Source organism: Momordica charantia, assembly GCF_013281855.1.
Source record: "Momordica charantia cultivar OHB3-1 chromosome 11 unlocalized genomic scaffold, Mcharantia_2.0 BLBB01000011.1, whole genome shotgun sequence".
In the NCBI taxonomy this organism is placed as follows: Eukaryota; Viridiplantae; Streptophyta; class Magnoliopsida; order Cucurbitales; family Cucurbitaceae; genus Momordica; species Momordica charantia.
This window is the reverse complement of record NW_028275159.1, coordinates 8,789,188-8,813,203: the sequence shown is the minus strand read 5'-3', so window position 1 is coordinate 8,813,203 and position 24,016 is coordinate 8,789,188. Positions and strand designations below refer to the sequence as shown.

The following is a 24,016-nucleotide window of genomic DNA, read 5'->3' as shown; positions in this document are numbered from 1 at the left end:
TCAACATCGATATTTCAATATAAATATTACTTACATGTTTAGATTTGATGATTAAAAATGGTCAACTATAACTTAATTATACAATTAAACTCTCATTTATTAATTTAAATAATTTATATTAATTTTCATAATTTACAAGTTTCTTCTTGAAATATCTGTCGATGTCGAGATTTCCATTGCTCAACATTTCAAACCTTGGTAAGGAAGACGTTGAAAAAGAAAAAAAGTAATAAAAATAAAATATATTAAGAAAAAGAAAAAAAATTGTATTTTTATAAAAAAAAAAACAAAATGTAACCATGGGGCCGTAGAATTGTAGGTAGAAAGCCCATGGACCAAACATGGGGTTGGGTCAGAATGAACAATTTTTTTAACCCACCTGCCTTGACCCGTAACACTTTATTTAACCTAGTCAGTCTACTTTCTTTTGTTATTTGGATGTCATGTCTTGTAGAGTTAGAGAGATATCTTATATCATCATTTGATTAACGGTGTTAATAACCAAAATTTAGTGACGGAATAGATACAAGTATCAAATTCTAGCCACTGACGAACATAATTCAATGGTTAAGGTATTACTATTTCCCTCGAGATCGAAGGTTCAAATTTCCAAACCCACATTTATTATACTAAAAATAAAAACTATCAAAGTTCGTAGATATTTTCAAATAGGTCATACTTTTTCAGTTTTAAAACTTAGTTGAAATAGTAATTATACCCGTTAAAAAACATAGGAGAACAAATACTACCAAATTAACTTAACTTTTTGAATCGTAAAACTAAAAACAAAACTGTTATCGGTCTATTACTTTCTTGTGCCCAACCAATATGAATCCAAGCAAGGCAAGGAATTAGGGCAAATAAGTTATTCCTATTCCTTGGTACCAAACTTTTCAAGCCAATGGAATAAGTTTGATGGAAGAAATGCTTTCCTTTGCTAAGATTAATACCCTAATGCCAAATATTTCACAATCACTTCATCACAAAACTTATATTATATTTTTTAATTATTAGTAACCTAAAGAAAATTCGATTAGATTATTTTCGCTCTAATCGAGTTTTATTAGTCGTTTTAGCATATATTATTTAAGAATACCACAATGACGAAGAGTCGAAATTATTGAATTTGTGGATTGAAGTATTTGTTGGAGAATAAAATAAAAATATTAAATTTACCTTACTTTTTTAGTTTCATCGATGATGTGAACAAAAACATGATACTATTATGATCTTGTTATGGAGAACAAAAACGACCCAAAACAAACAAGGAGTTGAAGTCTAATTGGGGAAGACCGGCCCGTGACATAACGGGCCGGCCCAAAGAATGACCTAACGCCGGGGCAGAGAACGAGGAAAGCGACCGGAGGGAAGCCCACTGAGCCACGAAGGGCTCGGTCCCGACCCGGGGCTCGGTCCCGAGCCGTGCTCGGCTCACGGCCCAGCCAGTGATCCCCATCTTTGATCGACGATTTCGCCCAGGCCCTGCAACGGTGAATTAGGGTTAGCTACGGAAGGTTCTGGAATAACTTCATGCTATAAGTATTGATCCAGCCTTACAGGCAAGAGGATCTAAAAAGTTGTCTACATTTACGTTATTCTCTTGCTAACTTAAGCATCGGAGCTCGTGTGACTAGAGTCACACCGGTTTAGCTCGATTTGGTTTTGCAGGTACTAGTCCCGGATCAACAAGTTTGGTGGGTGCGAGGAAGTGGACCGGAGGACCGAAATCCACGCATCAACATATCTATATATCTTTTTTAATACCCATTAACCATATGAATTATTAGAATCTTTAAATTAAAAGAAATTTTTTATTTCCTTTTACCCTTAAACTTAAATTGGACCCTTGAATAAGTAAAACTAATACCTTCAATTATATATATTTTTTATTTTGGAAATTTGTGGCTAATGTGAATTTCTATGGTTGGATGATTTTGTTTCTCTTGGAATTGGTTATTACTGTCATCTTGAATACTAATTAGTCAAAACATTTTTATTGGTTAAATTCAATCTAATTAATTTATTAGTTCGCCCGTAAATTTTTAATTTATTTAAAACACTGTTAATTTAATTTCACCACTTATTCATATTTTAAATTTTAATAGTGTAAATTAAAAATTAAAAAACAAAAACAGTTAATTAGAAAGAAGTTGAAAGACAGTTGCACCGAAAGTAAAACCCGTCTTAAATAATTGCATATGATTTTACAGTTGTAAATCATCAAATCATTCTTTGACAAAAAGTCTCCATCTTGAAATTCTCACAAAAATAAAAAAAAAATGCTTATTTTTCTTTTTCCCTCCCAATAAAGCAAAAATCAGTTTCACAAAGGAGAGCTCTCAGCTCTCAGCTTTCTCCCCATCAATGGCTTCTGACCAGAGCCATGGCGATCTCGATCGGGCATTGAACGCTCTTGGACCCGACAGCCCCGGCCCTCAGAGCCTGTCCTTCCACCTTTCTCAGTCTGCTTCCTGCTGCCGTGTCGAAACCGAAGACTCCATGAAAATTGACCTCTCCAGAGATGACATTCCATACTTGTCTTGCTTTCTCACAGCCTTGAGCTGCCACAGCTCCCTCAGAAGCTTGGAATTCAATCTTGTCGATTGGGAACTCGAGCAATTGCGAGAGCTTTGTGAGTTGCTTGATGGTAATTTGAGTGTTAGGCAAGTTGTGTTTCGACGAAACAGATTGAGTAAAGAATGCTTGGTGGAGTTGTGTCGTGTTTTGAGGACGAACAAAGGGATGAAGGAGGTTATGTTTTCAGAATGCGGAATTGGGTCAGTTGGGGTTGGTTTGATTGCCTCTGGTTTGAAGGAGAATGGTTCGTTGGAGGAGTTACAGATTTGGGAGGACTCGATCGGGTTGAAAGGAGCGGAAGAACTCTCGAAGATGGTCGAAGAAAACTCAACTCTGAAGTTGTTGTCCATTTTTGACTCAAATTCAATCACTATAACCCCATTGATATCTGCAGTTTTGGCCATGAATAGGAATATGGAAGTGCACATTTGGAGTGGAGAAAATGGAGGAAAAAGTTCAAAGGTGGTTGAGTTTGTGCCTGGTAATAGCACACTCAGAATCTATAGGCTCGACATAAATGGCGCTTGCAGGGTTGCCTGTGCGCTCGGGTTAAACTCAACGGTTAAGACGCTGGACATGACTGGAATCCGGTTGAAATCTCGGTGGGCAAAGGAGTTCCGACGGGCGTTGGAGCAAAACCAATGCCTGAAGGAGGTGAAGTTGTCAAAAACTCACTTAAGAGATGAGGCAATTCTGCATGTAGCAGCTGGACTTTTCAAGAACAAGCACTTGCAGAGTTTGTTTCTTGATGGAAACTTGTTTACGGGCATCGGAGTCGAGCATTTACTCTGCCCTTTAAGCCGGTTCTCGGCCCTGCAACTTCAAGCAAACATAACTCTCAAATATGTAACATTTGGAGGTCGGAAAAATAAGATAGGAAGAGATGGGCTTGCAGCCATTTTACGGATGCTAACGACAAACGAAACTCTAACTCATCTCGGGATATACGATGATCATACCTTGAGACCCAACGACGTAGTAAGAATCTTCAGAAGTTTAGAAAAGAACGCCTCCTTGAGACACCTATCGTTACGCGGATCCAAAGGTGTAGATGGAGACATGGTGTTGCAGACAATAATGGAGATGCTCGAGGTGAACCCCTGGATCGAAGACATCGACCTCTCAGGAACTCCTCTTCAAACTTCCGGGAAAGCCGATAGAGTTTACCAAAGATTAGGACAGAACGGGAACACCGATCTCGAGCCCCAGGCAGATTCATTGGACATGACCTTGACAGAGCCAAAAAGTTGTAGGATTTTCTTCTGTGGGCAAGAATATGCAGGTAAGAACATTGTCTATTTCATGAAGCTTATAAACCTGAAAGTTTACTCTTAAACTTTATATAGTTTGAAATTGAACCATCAAACTAACTTTGGACACCCAAATTCAGGTAAAACTACTTTGAGTAACTCCATATTACAGAACTTTTGTTCTTCAAAACTTCCCTTCACAGACCAAGTCAGATCTTTAGTGGCTCCAGTTGAACAGGCAGTAAGAACAGTTGGAATGAAGATAAAAACTTTCAAAGATGAAGACATAAAATTATCAATTTGGAATCTAGCTGGTCAGCATGAATTCTGTTCTCTCCAAGATCTCATGTTTCCAGGGCCAGGAAGTGCATCAGTTTTTGTGATCATCAGCAGTTTATTCAGGAAACCAGGTAACAAAGAACTGAAACATCCGACAGAGATAGAAGAAGATGTCCAGTATTGGCTAAGGTTCATAGTCTCCAACTCGAAAAAAGCAGCACAACAATGCGTGCTTCCAAATGTAACTTTGGTTCTCACACATCATGACAAACTCATTCAACCTTCACATGACTTGCAGCAAACTTTGACTTCGATTCAGGGATTGAGAGACAAATTCCAAGGTTTTGTCGACATCTACCCGACAGTATTTACGGTCGATGCACGCTCGTCAGCATCAGTAAATAAACTCTTGCATCACCTTCAGAGAACGAGTCGGACTATCCTCCAAAGAGTTCCGCGAGTTTACCAGCTATGTAATGAACTGATACAAATTTTGACAGACTGGAGATCAGAAAACTACAACAAGCCAGCAATGAGATGGAAAGAGTTTCAAGATCTATGTCAACTTCAGATTCCACAGCTACGAATCCGCTCGAGGCGTGGCAGTAAAGATAAGATCGAAACGAGGAGGAAGGCTATTGCTAGATGCTTACATGACCAAGGAGAGGTGATTTACTTTGAAGAATTAGGATTTATAATATTAGATTGTGATTGGTTCTGTGGAGAAGTTCTTGGCCAACTAATCAGATTAGAATTTAAAAGCCAATCAACCAACAATAGTGGATTTATCAGTAGGAAAGAACTGGAAAAAGTTTTAAGAGGTAAGTTACAGAGCCAGATCCCGGCCATGAGTTCGAAGGTATTCGAAAACTTACAAGCTAGCGACGTAGTGGGAATGATGCTCAAACTGGAACTTTGTTACGAACAAGACCAATCCGACCAGAATTCCCCATTGTTAATCCCCTCAGTTCTCGAAGAGGGTAGAGGAAAGCCGCAGAGATGGCCATTAAGTATGCCCGACTGCATCTACGCAGGGAGACACCTAGAGTGTGATGATTCGAGCCATATGTTTCTAACTCCTGGCTTTTTTCCGCGACTACAGGCAAGAATTCTCTTGTTCTCTCTCTCTCTGATGGAACATTGTGAGTTTTGAATAACTAATCATTTGGTTTTCTGTTGGAAATACAGGTGCATCTGCATAACAAAATCATGGGACTAAGGAACCAATATGTAGCAACTTATAGTTTGGAGAAATACCTGATCACAATAAACATCAATGGCATTTATGTCAGGGTAGAGCTTGGAGGCCAAATGGGGTACTATATCGATGTCTTGGCGTGCTCCACAAAGAGCTTGACGGAGACTCTTCGATTTATCCAGCAGCTTATAATCCCTGCAATTCACGACCTCTGCCATGGCATCATCTTGACCGAAAGCATTATCAGGCCTGAATGCGTGAGAAATTTGATACCACCGAGACACAGGAAAATCCAACATGTCTCCATCCAACAACTGAAACTAGCATTGCTTTCCGTTCCTGCTGAGGGGATGTATGAATATCAGCACACATGGTGCCCCGTGTCAGATGGAGGTAGAGAAATTCTTGCAGTTGGCTTTGATTTTGCTCGAGACCTCTTATCCGATGATGATTTCCGGGAAGTTTTGCATAGGAGGTATCATGACCTTTACAACCTTGCCGTTGAACTGCAAGTCCCACATGAAAACAACTTAGAAGTAGTAGATCAGTCGCTATCCAATGACGAAACGGACAAAGTCGAAGCAACCTTTGGTGGAATTGCAAAAGGAGTCGAAGCTGTTTTGCAGAGATTAAAGATCATTGAACAAGAAATCAGAGACTTAAAGCAGGAGATAAAAGGTCTAAGATATTATGAGCATAGACTCCTACTTGAGCTTCATCGCAAAGTGAACTACCTAGTGAATTACAACGTCGAAATCGAAGAAAGGAGAGTACCCAACATGTTCTATTTTGTTAGAACAGAAAACTACTCAAGAAGATTGATTACCAACCTGATTTCCGGAATGAATGCTCTCCGACTACACATGTTATGCGAGTTCCGAAGGGAAATGCATGTGGTTGAAGATCAGATAGGCTGTGAAGTAATGCAGATTGACAATATGGCAGTCAGGTCTTTAGCTCCATACATGACAAAGTTCATGAAACTGGTAACATTCTCTCTCAGAATAGGAGCCCAGGTAGCAATAGGAATGGGGCACATGATCCCAGATTTGAGTCGGGAGGTTGCGCATCTAGCCGATTCGTCTCTTTTTTACGGGGCAGCAGCTGCAGGAGCGGTTGGGGCTGCAGCTATGGGACGCAGGGGAAGAAGCAGAGCTGGGGACATTCACCAAGATCTTAGAACAGCACAGCAATGGGTTATGGATTACTTGAGAGAACAAAGATGTTCAACCGGAAAAGACATTGCCGAGAAGTTCGGGCTGTGGAGGGTGAGATACCGGGATGATGGTCACATTGCATGGATCTGCAGAAGGCACATGAGCCTCAGAGCACATGAAATTATTGAAGTTCCCATTTGAAATGCCCAACATAATTCATAATATGCAAACTAACATCAAAATTTACAACAATAAAATTTTCTCCCAAGCTTAGATCTTCTACTGAAATTATTTCTTGTGGAAATTCTATAGTCCATTGTTTTGAATTTCTAACGTCGGGGCCAAAATAAAGCTATTTTAGTTTGAAAAGCTTGATCGAAAGGAGACATTCCTCGGGCTCACCACAAATGTCAATTATCGCTGAATTATGCTCGCTTTGACAGACTCGTCACAAATGATGGTATATATTGTACAGAGGAAATTACAACTAATAGCATAAACTAGTTATATTGCTAGATGAATTTTGTACCATAAAAAAAAGTTGAAATCCTCTTTTTGGTACTAAACTTTCTCACTTATTCACTTTGGTCTACTGTTTTTTTTAGGCATTCGTGGGGTCCTTTTTTAATCGAATTTACTTTGATATTGATTGTGACTTTACCACACAAATTCAAGTAATGTTATAAAATAATTTTTCTTAGAATATTATATTGGGATAAGATTTGAATCAATCACCTTTTAAAAGAAAGTAGGGATGTTTAACAATTAAGTCTTGTTTAAATAAAATAAAGGAACATTTTTTTAATGTAAAGTCTAGAAATTTACCTTATAAGATTTGGTTGCTGGAAGTGATAGTACTTACATATGTTTTTATATATATATCTTTAACAAGTATAGGAGGGAAATGCATAATAAAATGGGAGAAGAAAAAAAAATTTATCTTTTTTTTTATGAAAAATAAATAGTTAAACAAAATTTTTGTATCGATCAAGGTACGTATTAATCATCATAGGTGGTTCATTGGTCCAAAAAGGACTACGGTTAATTAGGACGGAATGTGTTAATTAGTAATTCCTTTCTTTCTTTGATCTTTCCAACAAAAGATATACGCCAAGTGTGCTAGCTTTAGCGATTTTAAATTGATGGAGGGATATTTTATAATTTTACAAAGGTAAAAAGTGAAAATGAGTCAAAAATCCGAATGGCAGATTACATGTGTCGTGCACCATACATCCACAAGGTTGGCACCCAATAAATTTGATATGATGATATGTAAGTTAATGACAAAAGTATGGTAATTTTTTAGCAAATTGTAATATTTGTTGGCATCGTGATAAATTGTGTTCAAGAAACACGATTATAAATGAACTACAATCAATGTTTTAAATGTCGATGTCGATGGAAATGTCGAAGTCTCGATTTCATGGAAATATTGATGAAAATATTGATAAAATGTCAATCACGGATATTTCTATAAAAGTTAGAAAAGTTAAAAAATTGTAAAAAATATTTAAATTAACGAATAAACATTTTCCTATTTCTAAATTAGTTAAAAATAATTAATATTAATATTGTGTATATATTAATGACATTTCGTTCATATTTTTTATATTTTGTTGATTTTCTTGTACTTTGGAAACACGGATACGTCAATGAAAATGTCGACGTATCAACAAATATTTAAAACCATAATACACTTCACTTCAATAGTCTTTGGCCTTTGACAATGGTATATTTTCCCTTTGATTCCTTTACCTTCTATTTGGTATTAAGAAAGTTTCAAGAAGTGCTCTTAAATCTTGTAATTTGAAATTCAAAATATAATTTTAAATTATTTATCTCATTTGGAACGAGAATAATTTAAAAATTATTATAATTAAATTACTTTGTTTCATGTTCGCTAGAAATGACAAAAAAAAAAGTAATTTATTGAATAAGTAATTTATTTTAAAATTTTTTAACAACAAAATTAATTTAAAATCACTTGAAATCCTAAGCAACCAAACAATTCCCTCTCAAAAAGTTCCTTTCATCTTTCAGGTGAAAAATATTTTCCTAATTTAGAGAACAAGTTGTAAGCAAGCAAAGAGCAATGCCCAAGGAATTATTGCTCGTTATACTCCCTCGAGGTTTCGATGCATCTTCAATCCTTTTCCTGTTAAATATACCGCTACAATAACGATTTTAAACGATTACATTGCACTTGTAGAAGAATAAGGGGTAATGAGAAGAAGATCGTGTCGATTTACCGTAGAAAATTATTTCACTTCTCAAGTTGTAGTACTCGATTTCAATGTGTGCTTCCCAATCCAACTTCATTCTTGACCCTGTCATGAGGAGATAGATTGTAAAAACTGGCCAAATACGCCAGGGCTTCGGCATTATTGTCACAGACTTTCCAAAGCGAATCGACCTCTCCCTTGGCCAAGGTACCCCAGTTTTCACAATCATCGAAAAATTCGAGTAACTTCGAGTAGAAAGAGTCATAGTTCATCAGCAGGAAGGGAACAGGAAGTTCTGACCCTATTCTCCTAAGCTGAATCAAAGCTAGAATCTCAAACACCTCGTCGAATGTACCGATGCCACCGGGGAGAGTAACAAAAGCAGTCCTATCAGAACTACAGCTTCTAACTCCAGCATCTACAAGCCCGTGCTTTCTTGCAGAGAAAAACCTGAATTACATAAAGCAGTTCAATCAGGAGAGGATCGACTGTTATGTGCTGTCAGATAACTATAGGATCTATGTCTTTCACCTGCAAGTAAAATAAGATTCTGAAGGTAGGTACGGATGAAACTTTGAGGATGTCCATTCACCAGATTCTCTACCAATTTTGAATCCACCTACAGGATTTCCTGCCTGCAGAGCGCCTTTTGTAACCGCATCCATAAGGCCTGGACCGACACCTGACCAAGTAGTGCAATCCAAAAGTTCTGAAATCTGCATAGCACGGATTTGAGAAATAGACTCACAAAATTGAAAGTTATTTATTTTATCTGTTTTTTGCATTTCATCACAACTTTTCACATGTAAGCATCTAAGTTTTGATGTTCTGCTCTTCGTAACAGTTGAACTGTGATACCTACCGGTTGATTGTCATGTATTTTCCTCTTAACTTAATCATAAACGATGGAGAATGGGCTTACCTCTCTACTCAATTCGAACGCTTCCTGGTAATGAGCGTGATCAGGTCCCATCCTTGACGAACCGAGATAAACAACTCCTCTACCTAGTCTGCTTATTAATTCATAGCATTTTGCTATCTCTGTTCTAACCTTAAATACAATAGAAGAAAATAAATAAACAACTGTTGGGCAAGGTAAAATAATGTTCAAAATTTCAATCAGAAAATAAACCAACTTATTTCATTAGCTAGATGATTGTATTGCTAAGAAAAAGGAAAATTAAGTGAAATTTAACTTTAAAAATTTTCATTTCGTCTAATATTTTCTGAACTTGAATAAGTGGTATTATTAATACCCTCCTCGAAATCAAGTTAGAGAATTCCAAAGACCAACCAGTCATAAATGTGCCTAACCCCAGTCAACCCCAGCCACAAAATGAAGCAGCACAAAGAAAACGCGATTCCCAAACCTAAGACACCCAAACCCGCCAAAAAAAACACTCAACATAGCCACAAAAAATAGGCAACAAGAGAAATAGTCTTACCTACCAATTGAAACACCTAAACCTAATCACAAATCTTATTTAAAACAGCAACTCGACCCCAAGAGACAAGATTCCACATGACGAAATTAATACATAATGGTAAGAACAACTCAAACCGCTAAAATTAAAGAGAATGTGCTCCGTAGAAAGGTAAAACCAAATATAATTTGTCATATCTCACTAGTACAAAAGACATATAAGAGGTTGTCTTCCTATCAAAATATAACTGAGATATCCAAGAAGCACAAGTGATGCTTTCCACCAAACACCAAAAAAAAAAAGAGAGAGAAAAGGAAATAGTGGCCTCCCTAGCAAGAAATGCACAATCCCTTCATGCAACAACTAACTAATTTTGATCTATACTATTCATAATGACATATCAAGCAAAAGGAAACAACCACTGGAAACTTCATATTCAAATTTAGAAAATCCTAATCCTAGTGGTTGAATTATGTATTTCCCGTTCTTTCTCACGGTCGAGATATCCTCTCTTTCACCCAAGACACGGATTGGTTGAAGTTGAACTATCAAAATTTTGGAGCATTAAGTGTACTAGATCAGCTGATTTCCTTTCTACGGGAACAACAAAGTAAAAGAAAACAGAACTAAGGATGCTTAATCTCTGAGATATTAAAAATCTAAAAACCCCCTATTTAACTGCAGATAAAGAATGGAGATATGCACATAAACAACTACGTGGCATAATGTCAGTACCATAAATTCAATGTAAATATCTCCTAGAAATCAAACAAAAAAGTCACATGTTCTAAAACAGACAATTTCAGTAGTTTCTTCTGGATTCCATGGATCTCGACGTTTTGTCTTCATTGACATACAGACATTTTTCTCAAATGATTTAAATCATCCAACAAAAAGTAAAAAATCAAAGTAACCTGGAGATTTCAGAAGAACCAAACAAAAGAGTTAAAAAAAAATTTGCTGGAATTTAGAACTACCTCGACGGGACTTGTCCTCTCTTCAAACTCAATTGCTTCATGCTTGCGAAGTAGGGCTCTCGCTGGGTCACACCGAGACTTTGAGAATCTGAACACCAATTTCTTCTCTCTTTCATCGAACGAGTGGAACTTCACAGTCCTCTGGTGAGAATTTCGCACCAAAAATTCACATCGCGAAGAACCCAACATCGAGAAACTCATTCTGAAACACCCCGATTGTTCAAAGAACTTGATTCTTTGTTTTTTCAGACAAATTCGTCAAATACTCCGCGACGCGTGGGAAATAGAAGGCAGCAGAAAGAATGACGAACTGGGGTTTGAATTTCGAGGGTTTAATCTATACGGGGAGTGAGAATTGAGGAATCAAAAGTTCAAATTTGATCGCGAATTTGGATTTAGCTATACCCGAGCTTCGAAGTTTCCGAACAGGAAGGCTAAGGACTGTAGTTTTTGAACGAAAGGGAGGGTATTTGGGTCTTTTCACACTGGAGATGAAAGATGGAAGATGTCCATCAAGAATTTCTTTTTTTATTTTAATGTATTTTCAATTTTGGAGAGTTTTTTTTTTCCTTTTTTAGTACTTAATTCTCTCCATGGATCATCAGATCTAATTCACAACTTTGCGGGTGGGGATTCGAACCTACCCTTTTTGGTCGAGAAATATGCCTTGACGAGTGGGAAATTGGGATTTTTGACCCCTTTCAATAACCACTTTATACTTTTGACCCCCTTTTAATTTTTACCTATTTATGACCCCTCCACCTCAGATTTCTGACCCCTCTCCTTATTTTGCGGTGTAAAATTACCAAGTTACCCTCAATTTAAAAAAAGAAATCAAACCCAGCCCTCCCCTCCTTTCCCTCCCTGTCTCGGTCATTCCCCTCCCTCATTCACTATCTCGTTGTCCATCCCAGTTTTCATCCCGGTCTCTCCCTCACAACCAGAAAGTTCATCTCCGTCGTTTCTTCTTCATCTCCCTCACTTCGTCTCTATCAAAGCTTTCCTCCTTCCCTAATTGAGGTAATTTTTCTTTCGAACTCGCGATCTTATTGTGAATGATTTTCTACCTTTTTTTTCTTCGTTCTTTGCGTGGGTGTGAATGATTTCAACATTCGGCTCTATCTGAAGTAGTTATTATGAAGTTTGATTTATTGTTGCTTCCATTGTTTTGTTTTAATTTTTGACTTTCAGGGTTCCATCTCGGCTTTAAGCCCGGTGGATTTAGGACCGGGATGAAACCCTGAAAGTCCATTCCAGAAGGATGGACTTTCTGGATTCCATCTCGGGCCTCATCCCGGTTCAAAATAGACCGGGATGAAGACCGAGATGGTATCCAGAAAGACCATCCTTCTGGAATCCATCTTGGGACTCATCCCGGTTCGAAATGGACCGGGCCTAACCTACCCTTTTTGGTCGAGAAATATGCCTTGACGAGTGGGAAATTGGGATTTTTGACCCCTTTCAATAACCACTTTATACTTTTGACCCCCTTTTGATTTTTACCTATTTATGACCCCTCCACCTCAGATTTCTGACCCCTCTCCTTATTTTGCGGTGTAAAATTACCAAGTTACCCTCAATTTAAAAAAAGAAATCAAACTCAGCCCTCCCCTCCTTTCCCTCCCTGTCTCGGTCATTCCCCTCCCTCATTCACTATCTCGTTGTCCATCCCAGTTTTCATCCCGGTCTCTCCCTCACAACCAGAAAGTTCATCTCCGTCGTTTCTTCTTCATCTCCCTCACTTCGTCTCTATCAAAGCTTTCCTCCTTCCCTAATTGAGGTAATTTTTCTTTCGAACTCGCGATCTTATTGTGAATGATTTTCTACCTTTTTTTTCTTCGTTCTTTGCGTGGGTGTGAATGATTTCAACATTCGGCTCTATCTGAAGTAGTTATTATGAAGTTTGATTTATTGTTGCTTCCATTGTTTTGTTTTAATTTTTGACTTTCAGGGTTCCATCTCGGCTTTAAGCCCGGTGGATTTAGGACCGGGATGAAACCCTGAAAGTCCATTCCAGAAGGATGGACTTTCTGGATTCCATCTCGGGCCTCATCCCGGTTCAAAATAGACCGGGATGAAGACCGAGATGGTATCCAGAAAGACCATCCTTCTGGAATCCATCTTGGGACTCATCCCGGTTCGAAATGGACCGGGCCTAACCTACCCTTTTTGGTCGAGAAATATGCCTTGACGAGTGGGAAATTGAGATTTTTGACCCCTTTCAATAACCACTTTATACTTTTGACCCCCTTTTGATTTTTACCTATTTATGACCCCTCCACCTCAGATTTCTGACCCCTCTCCTTATTTTGCGGTGTAAAATTACCAAGTTACCCTCAATTTAAAAAAAGAAATCAAACCCAGCCCTCCCCTCCTTTCCCTCCCTGTCTCGGTCCTTCCCCTCCCTCATTCACTATCTCGTTGTTCATCCCAGTTTTCATCCCGGTCTCTCCCTCACAACCAGAAAGTTCATCTCCGTCGTTTCTTCTTCGTCTCCCTTACTTCGTCTCTATCAAAGCTTTCCCCCTTCCCTAATTGAGGTAATTTTTCTTTCGAACTCGCGATCTTATTGTGAATGATTTTCTACCTTTTTTTTCTTCGTTCTTTGCGTGGGTGTGAATGATTTCAACATTCGGCTCTATCTGAAGTAGTTATTATGAAGTTTGATTTATTGTTGCTTCCATTGTTTTGTTTTAATTTTTGACTTTCAGGGTTCCATCTCGGCTTTAAGCCCGGTGGATTTAGGACCGGGATGAAACCCTGAAAGTCCATTCCAGAAGGATGGACTTTCTGGATTCCATCTCGGGCCTCATCCCGGTTCAAAATAGACCGGGATGAAGACCGAGATGGTATCCAGAAAGACCATCCTTCTGGAATTCATCTTGGGACTCATCCCGGTTCGAAATGGACCGGGACGAGGAATAACATATACATACATGGAGAATAACAAAAAAAAGAAGGATAGCGAATGAGATCGAGAGCATAACATCGAGAGCGAGACATCGAGAGCGAGACATCGAGAGCGAAGCATCGAGAGCGAGACAGCGAGATCGAGTCAGTGAGAACGAGTCAAGGAGAGCGATACAGCGAGATCGAGACAACGAGAGCGAGACAATCCCTATCCCGGTCCCAATCCCTATCCCGGTCTACCCCAGTTTATCCCCATCTCGATCCCGGTCCCGGTCGTATCTGGACATGAAGGACCGGGCTTGAGTTTACCTTCTATCTCGATCTCAAACCCGGTTCTAAATTTCATCCCGGTACCAATCCCGGTCCAAGATAAATTCTAGACTTCATTTCTGTTTTCCGTAAAATAATGTTTTTTCTAGAAAAATGATAAAATTTCGTATCATTACAAGTTTGAAGAAGTACAATATTCTAAAATGATGAAATGGACATACCTATATTGTGAAAACAATGGATTCGAGATAACGGATTATGTGGGGATCGATCGATTGGATAATGTGGGCCAACAATCACGTGGAGAAAATCTTTGAGTATTGGAAAAAAAAACGTGACTTGCGTGTGTGGTGATTTGGAGTTGAAAAAACAAAATGAGAATTGTTAAGTTGGTGGTTGGTGGGTTGGTTGGAAATTTATTATATCATAAATGCATTTATTATGAAATGAGGGCAATTTCGTCAATTTACATGATAAAATAAGGGGAGGGGTTAGAAATCTGAGGTGAAGGGGTCATGACTCCCGGGTCTCGTCTCAAGCTGTGGTATAGACGGAGTTTCCTGCCTCCCGTCACAAATCCAGAAAAGGGTAGCTAGTGTCCTTAATCGAATGACTTGAAACACTTCTCCGTAAGAAGCACTATTGGATTGGTTGCAACCACACCTACTCTTAGTCTAGTCTTGACCTGGGCTTTTTAGGGATTCCCTGAAACCTGAGCAAGAACCGCTTTCTAGTTGGATTCTTATGAGAGCTCCTCGGCTTCCGTTTCCGCTCCTGGCCTATTGGTTGATGATAGGGTTCCTGTTGGTGGAGTTCCTGCCCTTGGCCTTGGTTCCAGTCTCGTCTCGCATGCCAGTAAAAAACAAAAGGGGGTCAAAAATCCAGAGTGGTTATTGAAAGGGGTCAAAAATCCCAATTTCCCCTTGACGAGTTGGAAATTGCTGGAATTTGATGTTTAATTTGCAATATAATTTTTAGAAAACTTAAATTTGATTTTGGCAATTTCGAATGGTCTAATTTATTGGTCAAACTTAAATTGAATATGTTTATTTTGTAGTGATATAATATTTCATTGATGCCTCCATTATATACTTAAACACTCGTTAACCAAACAATTAGAAAATCTAATTAGAGCAAAAACAACTCATCCACTCCCTTTTGTTCTAATTAAACATTATTAATTGGATATTTATTTAATTGAGAAAATGGTCTATAATGGTGAAGGTGCTAAAGTTTATTTTGGTCCAAAAAGAAAAGTGCTAGAGTTTATTATAATATAGATGCAAGTGCTAAAGTTTTATTTTTTTAATTGAAGGAAGTGATAAAGTTACCACTAAATTATGTTTATAATTTATGTACTTTTAGCAATTATATTTATTAGATAAATTTAAATATAGTTGAATGGATCAAAATGCTAGTAATCTTCTTTATAGATTAAAAGTTTGAATCATCTCATGTTATATATATATTTTTTAAAATATATTCAATGCAACTTAGCAATTTCATATTAATATTAAATTTGGATGGAAAACAACACCATTCACTAATAATAGTCTTTTAATAAGATCTACTTGAAGTATGAAAAATAAAATGAAATTAAAAAAAGTTACAAATTACAATTTGATTATATTCCTTCACAAAATTGTGATTTAGTCAGTGTTGTTTTATTTTCAATAAGGAGAGAGTTTGAATTCGATGAGTTTGAACCTGAACCTCGATATCTTATTGAAACTTTGTTATCAGTGGTTGAAAGAAGCTCCATTGAACTGAAAGAGGAAGAGAAAATAAAACTCGAGTTTCGAAGGAGTTGATCGTGACTTGTGCCTTTATTAGGCAGCCAACTTGATTTTAGTCCTTATATTTTCAAAACAAAAAACCGTAGGCCACCTATTTCTAAATTTGATAAACTACTTGATAGATGTGGTTTAAAACAAGTCACAAGTCTCACATAAAATTTTTATTAAATGAAATATGAGAATTAACAATAAAATTATTGAATCTTTTTTTAGTACAACATTTAAGAGTGTGGGTGAGGAGTCGAACTCACAACGAGGTTGGAGATATATGTCAAGAGCTATACTCGCTTTGGCTATCAAAATTGAATCCTAAACTTGAATAAACTGAGAAATTAATACCTCATCAAAATCAAATTAAAAAATCTTTCCAAGAATCAAACAAAATCCAAACCATTAGAACACTTAAAAAGAAAAAAAAAGAGCTACCAAAAATAATACTTAACACAGTCATAAAAATTAAGTACTCCAAAAATATTCAAACCTGACCAAAAAGTTAAGGGGGTTTGTGATCAAGGGATTCGTTAATATGTTAAATATTTAGTTCAAACCTAAAATAATATTAATTAATTTATTAATATACGTGTTATAAATTTTGTAAAAATATTATTTTACATTATTATCTAATTTATAATATTTACATTTTAATCCTTTTTTTTGACTTTTAACAAAAATAAAATGGGTTTATAACATGAAATAATATAATTATAAAAAAATTTATCTTTTTTTAATGTAATTCTACGTTTAAAGTTTCAAATACAAAATCTATAAACACTAAAAATTATTTTCATAATTTTCACTATTTAAATGGCAGAATCTGAAAACAATTCTAAAAAATAAATCTGCCAAACCTGCCCTAAACATCTGATACATCTAGAGAGTAAACACAAAAAGTAGCCTCATTCAACTACAAAATTACCCCCAATTAGTCCAAGCCTTTAAAGAAAATTCAACTAACAGAAAAAGACTAATCTCACTACTTATTTAAATTTAGAAACTAATTTGACCAAATAAAATTTTAAGCTTAAATTAAAGTTTGTGTCTAATAAATCTACAAGTTTTAAAAAGTGTATAATAAGTGTATAATAGATCATTAAATTCTCAATTTTGTACCTAATAAATTTCTGAATTTTAAAATGTAAGTTTCAATTTTATGTCTGATAAGTTTGAATTTTAGAAAATGTCAATTAAGTCCGAGACCCATTAGATACAAAATTTAAAACCCAAAATCCTATTAAACATAAAATTAAAAATTTATAAATCTATTAGACACTTTTAAAAGTTAAATAAAAATATTATTTTATCATTTTGAATTTATAAAATGTATAATAAAAAATAAAAAATAAATATAACTTAAACAAAGTTTTGAATATTTATTTTTAAAATTGATTTTTCATATAAAATATTTATCTTTTTTGTCAACCTGGTTAAGATATATTTATCTAACCAAATGATCGTGAGTTCAAATTCTCGACCATTTACAAAGAAAACAAGAACAAGAACGATACAAAAAAACAAAGAAACATATGAATTTGGTAATGTGGTATGAAATTCAGTGCATCCCTACCTAGGGAGTGGTTCCAACTTTACAAATTAACAAGTTTAATGATGGTGTTTTTTTTTATGAGAGTTTAATAATGGTGTTGGAAATTGGGAAATGCACCTATCATCTATTATATTATCTTATATTCTATGATCCCATCTTTGAAATAAACTATAGAATATAATTAGAGTGTGTGACTTTGGAAACAAACATTCTTTTTTTTCCATCCACTCTTTTTCTTCCTTCACCAAACCCAAATGGCAGTCTTTGTGAAATCTGAATCAGATGCCCCTCTTTTCTTTCACTTTAGCATCTTCTACCTCTAAACCATCTATCTAAATTCACCCCTTCTATCTTTTGACCGTTACACGAATATGTGATTCTTTGATAATCTAGATGTAATTCAACTAGTTAAAGATCGAAAGTTTGAACCTCTATCCCTACATGTCGTTAAACTAAAAAAAACACCTGATTGCTCATTTCGTATCGTAGAAGAGTTATGTCTTTTCCAACTCATCGCTAGATAAATATAGGAAGTGTATATAGGAAGTGTATAGTAGATTCCTGAACTTTCAATTTTGTTTCTAATATGTTGTTTAATAAGTGTCTAATAGATCTCTAACCTATTCAACATTTTTTCAAATTTATCTATTAGATACAAATAATTATAATAATAATAATAGATAATGGCTCTTTCGATTTTGTGTCTATCAACTAAGCATAAAATTGAAATTTCAGACCTATAAAACACATCAAACTCGAGTTTAAAAGTTTACAGTCTAAGCTTGTAATTCAACCATAAATATACCATGAAACTTTATATGAACATTAACGATATAGACAATAGAGCATGGAAATAACAATGCAATCTAGAGAGAAGGGATGTTTTCAAAGAATGCTAATTGATCTCTTCTATGTACTAAACTTAAACTTAAAGGGGGATTGAAGTGTTAGAATACATACCATTCTTGAAGCTTAAATAGCCCGAATCTTTCATCGTCGACCTTGGTTGGTATGCTCGTACTTCGAGCCAAGTCTATGGCAAGTTAGATACAGGGTGAATCGGTCTCTTCAAACTCGGAGCTTGTCAACTCAAAATGGGAGCATCTGTATTTGTAGATACAAAGTGCTGGATTTTCTTTCATTTCCTAATAGTTAGAGAGATTAATATCAGAAATCGAAAATCGTTTTCAGCATCCAAGGCTCGTCATGATGCGCGAAAGGTGGTCGACAACGACTTCTGGATTGGCACGTGATCCCGAGAGATTAATGGCGTAGTACTCCAAGCCTTTCCACTGAGCAATCAATGCAAAATGAGGCCTTCTAAATAGACTGCTAATGATTTCCAAGATCACCGTTTTTGGTAAGGCAGATATTATGTGAGTGAGACCTGCACCGTGTGCCCCGATAATGACCGAGGCGTCTTGGATGGCTCGGAGTTGTTCCTTCATCGACATGTGTGCGAACAACCCGTTCACCAGGTTTACTTTACACTCTCTGTGACTAGATGCCCAGTTCTGCAAAGACTCAAAGACTTCTTGTTCATTGCTAAGTCTGGATTCAACCTTACCACCATGACGGGGATGGGCTAAGTAATCCTCACGGCGGACGAAGAGAATGTTGTGAACTGAGGGTGGCCTTTCGACTTGTCTGTCAACTGGGAACCCAAAAGCTGCTCTAACCATTTCTCCAAACTCAGATAATCTAGCAGTTTTTTGGTCATCAGGTTTAAGCCAAAGATCATGAGCAGACCCTCCATGACAATTGATCCCCTCGGTCAGACCCTTGAATAGCGCAGTTTCGTATCCTAGGGGCGAGAAGATCACATGGCGAAAACAAACCGGTGTGCTGAAATTTTTGGCATATTTAAGACTTGAAAACAATGCCCTCCATGTCTCTTCCAAAGGTGTCTTAAAATATTGAGGAAACAACAAAACATAGATATTATTTTAGTATCTTTCTTTCTTGCAAATGAAGCTTACATACAGATAATACTAAAAAAATGTGGCATTATATGACTTCAAATCGCTATCCATCTACATGGAAAAAAAAAAAAAAAAAAAAAAAGATGGAATCACCCCAAAACTTAAAATAAGTTGAACCAAACCTCATAACTTTTAATTTTCTTTCAAAAGAAGTCTTCAAATTCAAATACCATCTATGTTGATGTTCAAATTTAAAACTCCACCCCGAGTTTCCATTTCGAATCAACCGAATTACTTGCCCCAACCCGAAAAATCGAGAATCCATTCAAGTGCACCAAGTATGTCTAGTTATCTTCAAGTTTTTCACATCACTTTCATGAAGCTATCAAGATCTGAAGAATTCATATCTATAGATATTCCCAGTTCCACATCTTTAAAACTCCAAATCATCTCTTTCTCAGTTTTCTTCTACTAATCCCAGCCACCAAACTTTGTGTTAATCTCCAAACACCTTATCCTCAATAAACCAAACAAAAAACAGCAGCCTCCATTCAAAAGGAAAGGAAAAGAGAGCTAAGAGCTTCAGAGAATTGGAGATGTACCTTACAATGCCCGTCGACGAAGACCAGATGAGGTCGATTAGGCAAGCCAACAACCCTCGAACTCACATAAGCGCTATACCAATCCGTAACCGTGTGAAAAAGATTTGCATACTCGAATCGCGTCACCAGAAGCACGGGCTCGTCGATCCACTGTAAACGGAGCCTTTGATTCAGAAACCATAGAAACAACCTTAATTTCGCTGAAGCTCAATATGGAATAAAGTATCATGATGAAGAAGACCAAGTCCAAAATGAAACTTGATTGGTTTAACTGATTATTCAATTGCATATTATATTTGTTAATGTCAGTCCAGATTAGAGATCAAAAAAGACAGAGTGAAGCCAAAATGTTTGCAGTTACTAAATCTGCTCTTTCTCTTACTAAGAAGTTTCTATTAGATTCATTAATTGTGTGCTAACAAAATACTAATTAATTCCAAGTTCCCAGAATGTTGATTCAGAAGTCAGTATATAAAAACCCCAGATCACAAAAACCCATAAAATTTAATATTCTTGATTCAAACATGAAGAGATTCAAAAGCTAATACTCTAATCCGAAAATGGAAGTTTCATAACTTCCAAATTTTGTTTAAAAAAATTGCAAATGCTTTGCATAAGGTCTAGTTACTTGGGCATTGGAATGGAAGAACAAAAGCTCCAAAACCCAACAAACTTATGCCTCAAATCCCAAAATCACAAAGACCCATAAAATTTAATATTGTTGATTCAAAATTGGAGAAGCAAACGCTGATACTCCCATCAGTTTCAGATTTAAAAAATTGCAGAAATGGAAGAACAAAAAAGCTCTACCTCTTGGCATTCGAAATGATTTCCTTGAAGAACTCGAAATGAAGCAAACAATGCGCGCATGGTGTGCCTCTGAACCTCCCCTTCCGGCACGTACTGATCCAGAAATTCCCTGCTCGCCAAAACCCTCTCCTCGCCGGCGGAGTAATCACTGCCGTCAAGCTCAAAAGCGCCGCTCTGAAATTCCGGCAACTCCTCCTCTTCTTCCCTCCCGATCACCTCCTCCAGGCGCTCGCCTCCTCTGGACATGGAAATCCTGTCCGGCCACATTCGGACTCTGCCTCCCTCGCATACGGAGCTGCCCAGAGTGTCGCTGAACCAGCAGCGGAACCAGCCGGCGCCGGGAGAGTTTGAGTTAGGTTTGAGAAGATCGAGCCGGCGGGTGAAGCCATTGCCGAAATAGGCCTCGCAGGAGCGGGGAGGCGCGGGGGAGAGAGACCAGGGGAGGTAAGAGGGCAAGATGGGCCAGGGCTTGGAAGAACGGCGATTCTCCGGGAAGTGGGTTGCAACGGCGGCGGCGGAAATGTGGTTGCGGCGGCCGGAATCGGGAGGGGAAGGGGAAGAGGATTTGGAGTGGAAGGTGAAGTAGATGGAGAGAGTGAGGGTGTTGAAGGCGAAGAGAAGGAACAGGATCTTCAGTGACCGAGCTTGGGTTTTGGCGTTCATGGCGGATTGAAATTGAAATGGGGTTTAAAGGGTGTGCACAGAAATTGAATCGGAACTCAAAAGTAAGTTTAAGTGAACTGTATTTGATTTCTTGGGTTGGATTCAAAAGCTTTTGTGATTGTGATTCAGTAGCGCCATGGCCATGGCTTGGGTTTCACTCAATCTCGGTGTGGTCTGTTCATGGATTCTCAGAGAGAGAAAACATGAATTGTTTATTCTGATAGACAAAACAAAGAGAAGAAATTGGGAAGAGAAATTTTCCCTCTCTAACTCCTTCTCTATCTTATCTCTCTAACAAAGAAGAAGATATTTTTAGTTTTGGAATTAGAATGTAGTTATTAACTTATTAGATGATAAATATGATCTTTGGAAAATTATAAATATATATATATATATATATTACTTTTTTCTTGTAGAAATATATTCTTTTATGAATTTGTTATAGAAATGTTTCAAGATGGCATAAATTTAATAGGTGTATTTTAAAATTTTGTATTATTAGGGTGATTTTTTTGTCCATTATGTTTTATATCATATTTAAATTTGAATTTGATTTGGACGAGGTTGAAATATTATTTTGGTCTTTCTATCAACTGTACTTTCAAAATGATCATCTTTGTGTTTATACTTTCAACTTTTGTTCATTTTAATGTATATACTTTCAAAATGTTCGTAAGTGATATTTTTGTCCCTATTTTCAAAATCTTAACACAAATTAGTATAAACTATTTAATATAAAGTTAAGATTACATTGCAATAAATATATGGAGTGTAGCATCCCGTTGAAATAAAATAAATTAGATTAAAATAATATTAATATTTTAAAATGGTCATTCTTTAAAAGTAAATTGACCCAAACAAATATTTTGAAAATAGAAGACTAAAATGAATAAAATTAAAAGTGCAAGATAAAATGGTATTTTAACTTTTTAGTTATTATTATTATATTTTTTTTGGGGTAAAATTTTAAACTTTCTGCTAATATATTTATTTTATATTATTTATGTAAATGATTTTGTAAAACAAAAAGTTAGAGGGAAAATTTTATAAGGGTGTGTGTGACGAGAATTTCAATTTTTTATTCTCTCTGTTCTTTTTTTTTTTCAAACATATTTTTTTTTAAGAATTAGGTTAAAACTTTTTTTTTTTTGACATCGGCTAAAACGTTTTAAATGTATTTGAAGTGGCGAAATAATTAGACATGTTAGGCCATGGATACATTCAATGACATTTCAATCTGACACCAGTGACATAATAATACCGCTCCTATTTGTATTGTAAAAAACAAAGAAATAAAGAAGAGGTAAAATAGTCTTCCTCACAATATCCATACTATGACTAGTAATGCGGTACAAGTCATTCCCGAAATAGGATAGAAAAAGAATATAAGCAAAAACAAGGAAAAGGTTTTTCATAATTTTTTGATCATACATAATTAAATTATAGAATTGCCAACAACAATTTGGTTTTGTTTACGAACTTGATGTTGATAAATCCGTAGATTTAGAAATTCATTTCGGACAATTGAACTTTCCCAAACTGTTTCTTTATAGACTCATAGCCTCACAGGTGGGTAAACTTAAATTTTCAAAAAATAATTATTATTATTATTATTTTTGGTGAAGGCAAAATCTAAATCTTGCCCAACAGAATCTAAACTAAATAGATTTCTTTAAGATTCAAAGTTGTATAGATAGTAAATAAATATTTACATAAATATAATAATTTAGTGAAATTTGCAATAAATCTAAACGATATTATCAAATAATAATAATTGAGATAAAAAATTATATTTTAAATTCATTAAAAATGATGCTCAAGTATCTATAATTTTTCTTGAAAATATTCATCATTATTATTACTACAAAAATAGATTTTTCTTTTTTTTTTTTTGGTGTTAAATCAGTGTTAAAAGTAAATGGCCTTGACGCTTCCTCCACTCAAAAGAAAAAACATTTCCAAATATGAGGAGACTTTTTTACCAAAGAGAATCCTTTTTGTTGAAGAAAAGTTTGGTTTTTGTTGACTCAAATTTTGAATTAAAGCTACAATTTTCCTCTTTTAAAAAAAATGAAATTATATATATAAATATATTGTTGGGAGCACCAAAACGACCTTCTACTTGGCAAGAAACTAATAAGTTGTCTCCCAATGATAATCTATAGCATGTCGAAACCCCGACCAAGGTCGAGATGTCGTTAGAGACCGGACAAAGTATAGCAACTTATAATTTTTATGTTATATTTATTTTTTTATATATTTCTTATACATTTCATAAGTTAAAAATAATAAAATAATGCTTCTATCTATAATTAAAAAAAATGGAAATAGAACAAGAAACTTGATTGTGTTGTTTTCAAATTTTTTACACAATTTTGAAAACGTTTCTTAAATGAGACACTAGAAACATGAATAA

General features: G+C 36.0%; 3 protein-coding genes across 3 annotated transcripts; 1 reads left to right on the top strand and 2 right to left on the bottom strand.

Moving 5' to 3' along the window:
- The first annotated feature begins 2,173 nt into the window (after positions 1-2,173).
- On the top strand, positions 2,174-6,836 carry LOC111010364 (tornado 1). Its single transcript, XM_022283737.2, has 3 exons — positions 2,174-3,859; positions 3,968-5,208; positions 5,295-6,836. Exons 1-3 carry the CDS (start codon positions 2,365-2,367, stop codon positions 6,660-6,662), a joined length of 4,104 nt encoding a protein of 1,367 aa, XP_022139429.1. The 5' UTR covers positions 2,174-2,364; the 3' UTR covers positions 6,663-6,836.
- A 1,697-nt stretch (positions 6,837-8,533) lies between these two features.
- Positions 8,534-11,565, bottom strand: LOC111010604 (Putative lysine decarboxylase family protein). The gene is made up of 4 exons (XM_022284088.2): positions 11,085-11,565; positions 9,606-9,734; positions 9,215-9,399; positions 8,534-9,133 (listed from the first exon to the last, which is right to left on the bottom strand). Exons 1-4 carry the CDS (start codon positions 11,283-11,285, stop codon positions 8,752-8,754), a joined length of 897 nt encoding a protein of 298 aa, XP_022139780.1. The 5' UTR covers positions 11,286-11,565; the 3' UTR covers positions 8,534-8,751.
- A 6,798-nt stretch (positions 11,566-18,363) lies between these two features.
- XYLT (beta-1,2-xylosyltransferase) lies at positions 18,364-21,913 on the bottom strand. Its single transcript, XM_022283703.2, has 3 exons — positions 20,938-21,913; positions 20,128-20,277; positions 18,364-19,510 (listed from the first exon to the last, which is right to left on the bottom strand). The coding sequence occupies exons 1-3, from the start codon at positions 21,598-21,600 to the stop codon at positions 18,791-18,793; spliced, it is 1,533 nt and encodes a 510-aa protein (XP_022139395.2). The 5' UTR covers positions 21,601-21,913; the 3' UTR covers positions 18,364-18,790.
- Between the last annotated feature and the right edge of the window lie 2,103 nt (positions 21,914-24,016).

Bases quoted from the DNA above. Each gene is read 5' to 3' on its own strand.
- LOC111010604 (XM_022284088.2), bottom strand. From the start codon at position 11,285: ATGAGTTTCTCGATGTTGGGTTCTTCGCGATGTGAATTTTTGGTGCGA. The intron at 9,400-9,605 runs GTAAGCCCATTC...CGTGCTATGCAG, and splicing joins CGTTCGAATTGAGTAGAGAG to ATTTCAGAACTTTTGGATTG. The intron at 9,134-9,214 runs GTGAAAGACATA...TATGTAATTCAG, and splicing joins GAATCTTATTTTACTTGCAG to GTTTTTCTCTGCAAGAAAGC.
- LOC111010364 (XM_022283737.2), top strand. From the start codon at position 2,365: ATGGCTTCTGACCAGAGCCATGGCGATCTCGATCGGGCATTGAACGCT. The intron at 3,860-3,967 runs GTAAGAACATTG...ACCCAAATTCAG, and splicing joins CTGTGGGCAAGAATATGCAG to GTAAAACTACTTTGAGTAAC. The intron at 5,209-5,294 runs GCAAGAATTCTC...TTGGAAATACAG, and splicing joins GCTTTTTTCCGCGACTACAG to GTGCATCTGCATAACAAAAT.
- XYLT (XM_022283703.2), bottom strand. From the start codon at position 21,600: ATGAACGCCAAAACCCAAGCTCGGTCACTGAAGATCCTGTTCCTTCTC. The intron at 20,278-20,937 runs GTAGAGCTTTTT...CTCCGTTTACAG, and splicing joins ATCATTTCGAATGCCAAGAG to TGGATCGACGAGCCCGTGCT. The intron at 19,511-20,127 runs GTACATCTCCAA...CAATATTTTAAG, and splicing joins TCGTCGACGGGCATTGTAAG to ACACCTTTGGAAGAGACATG.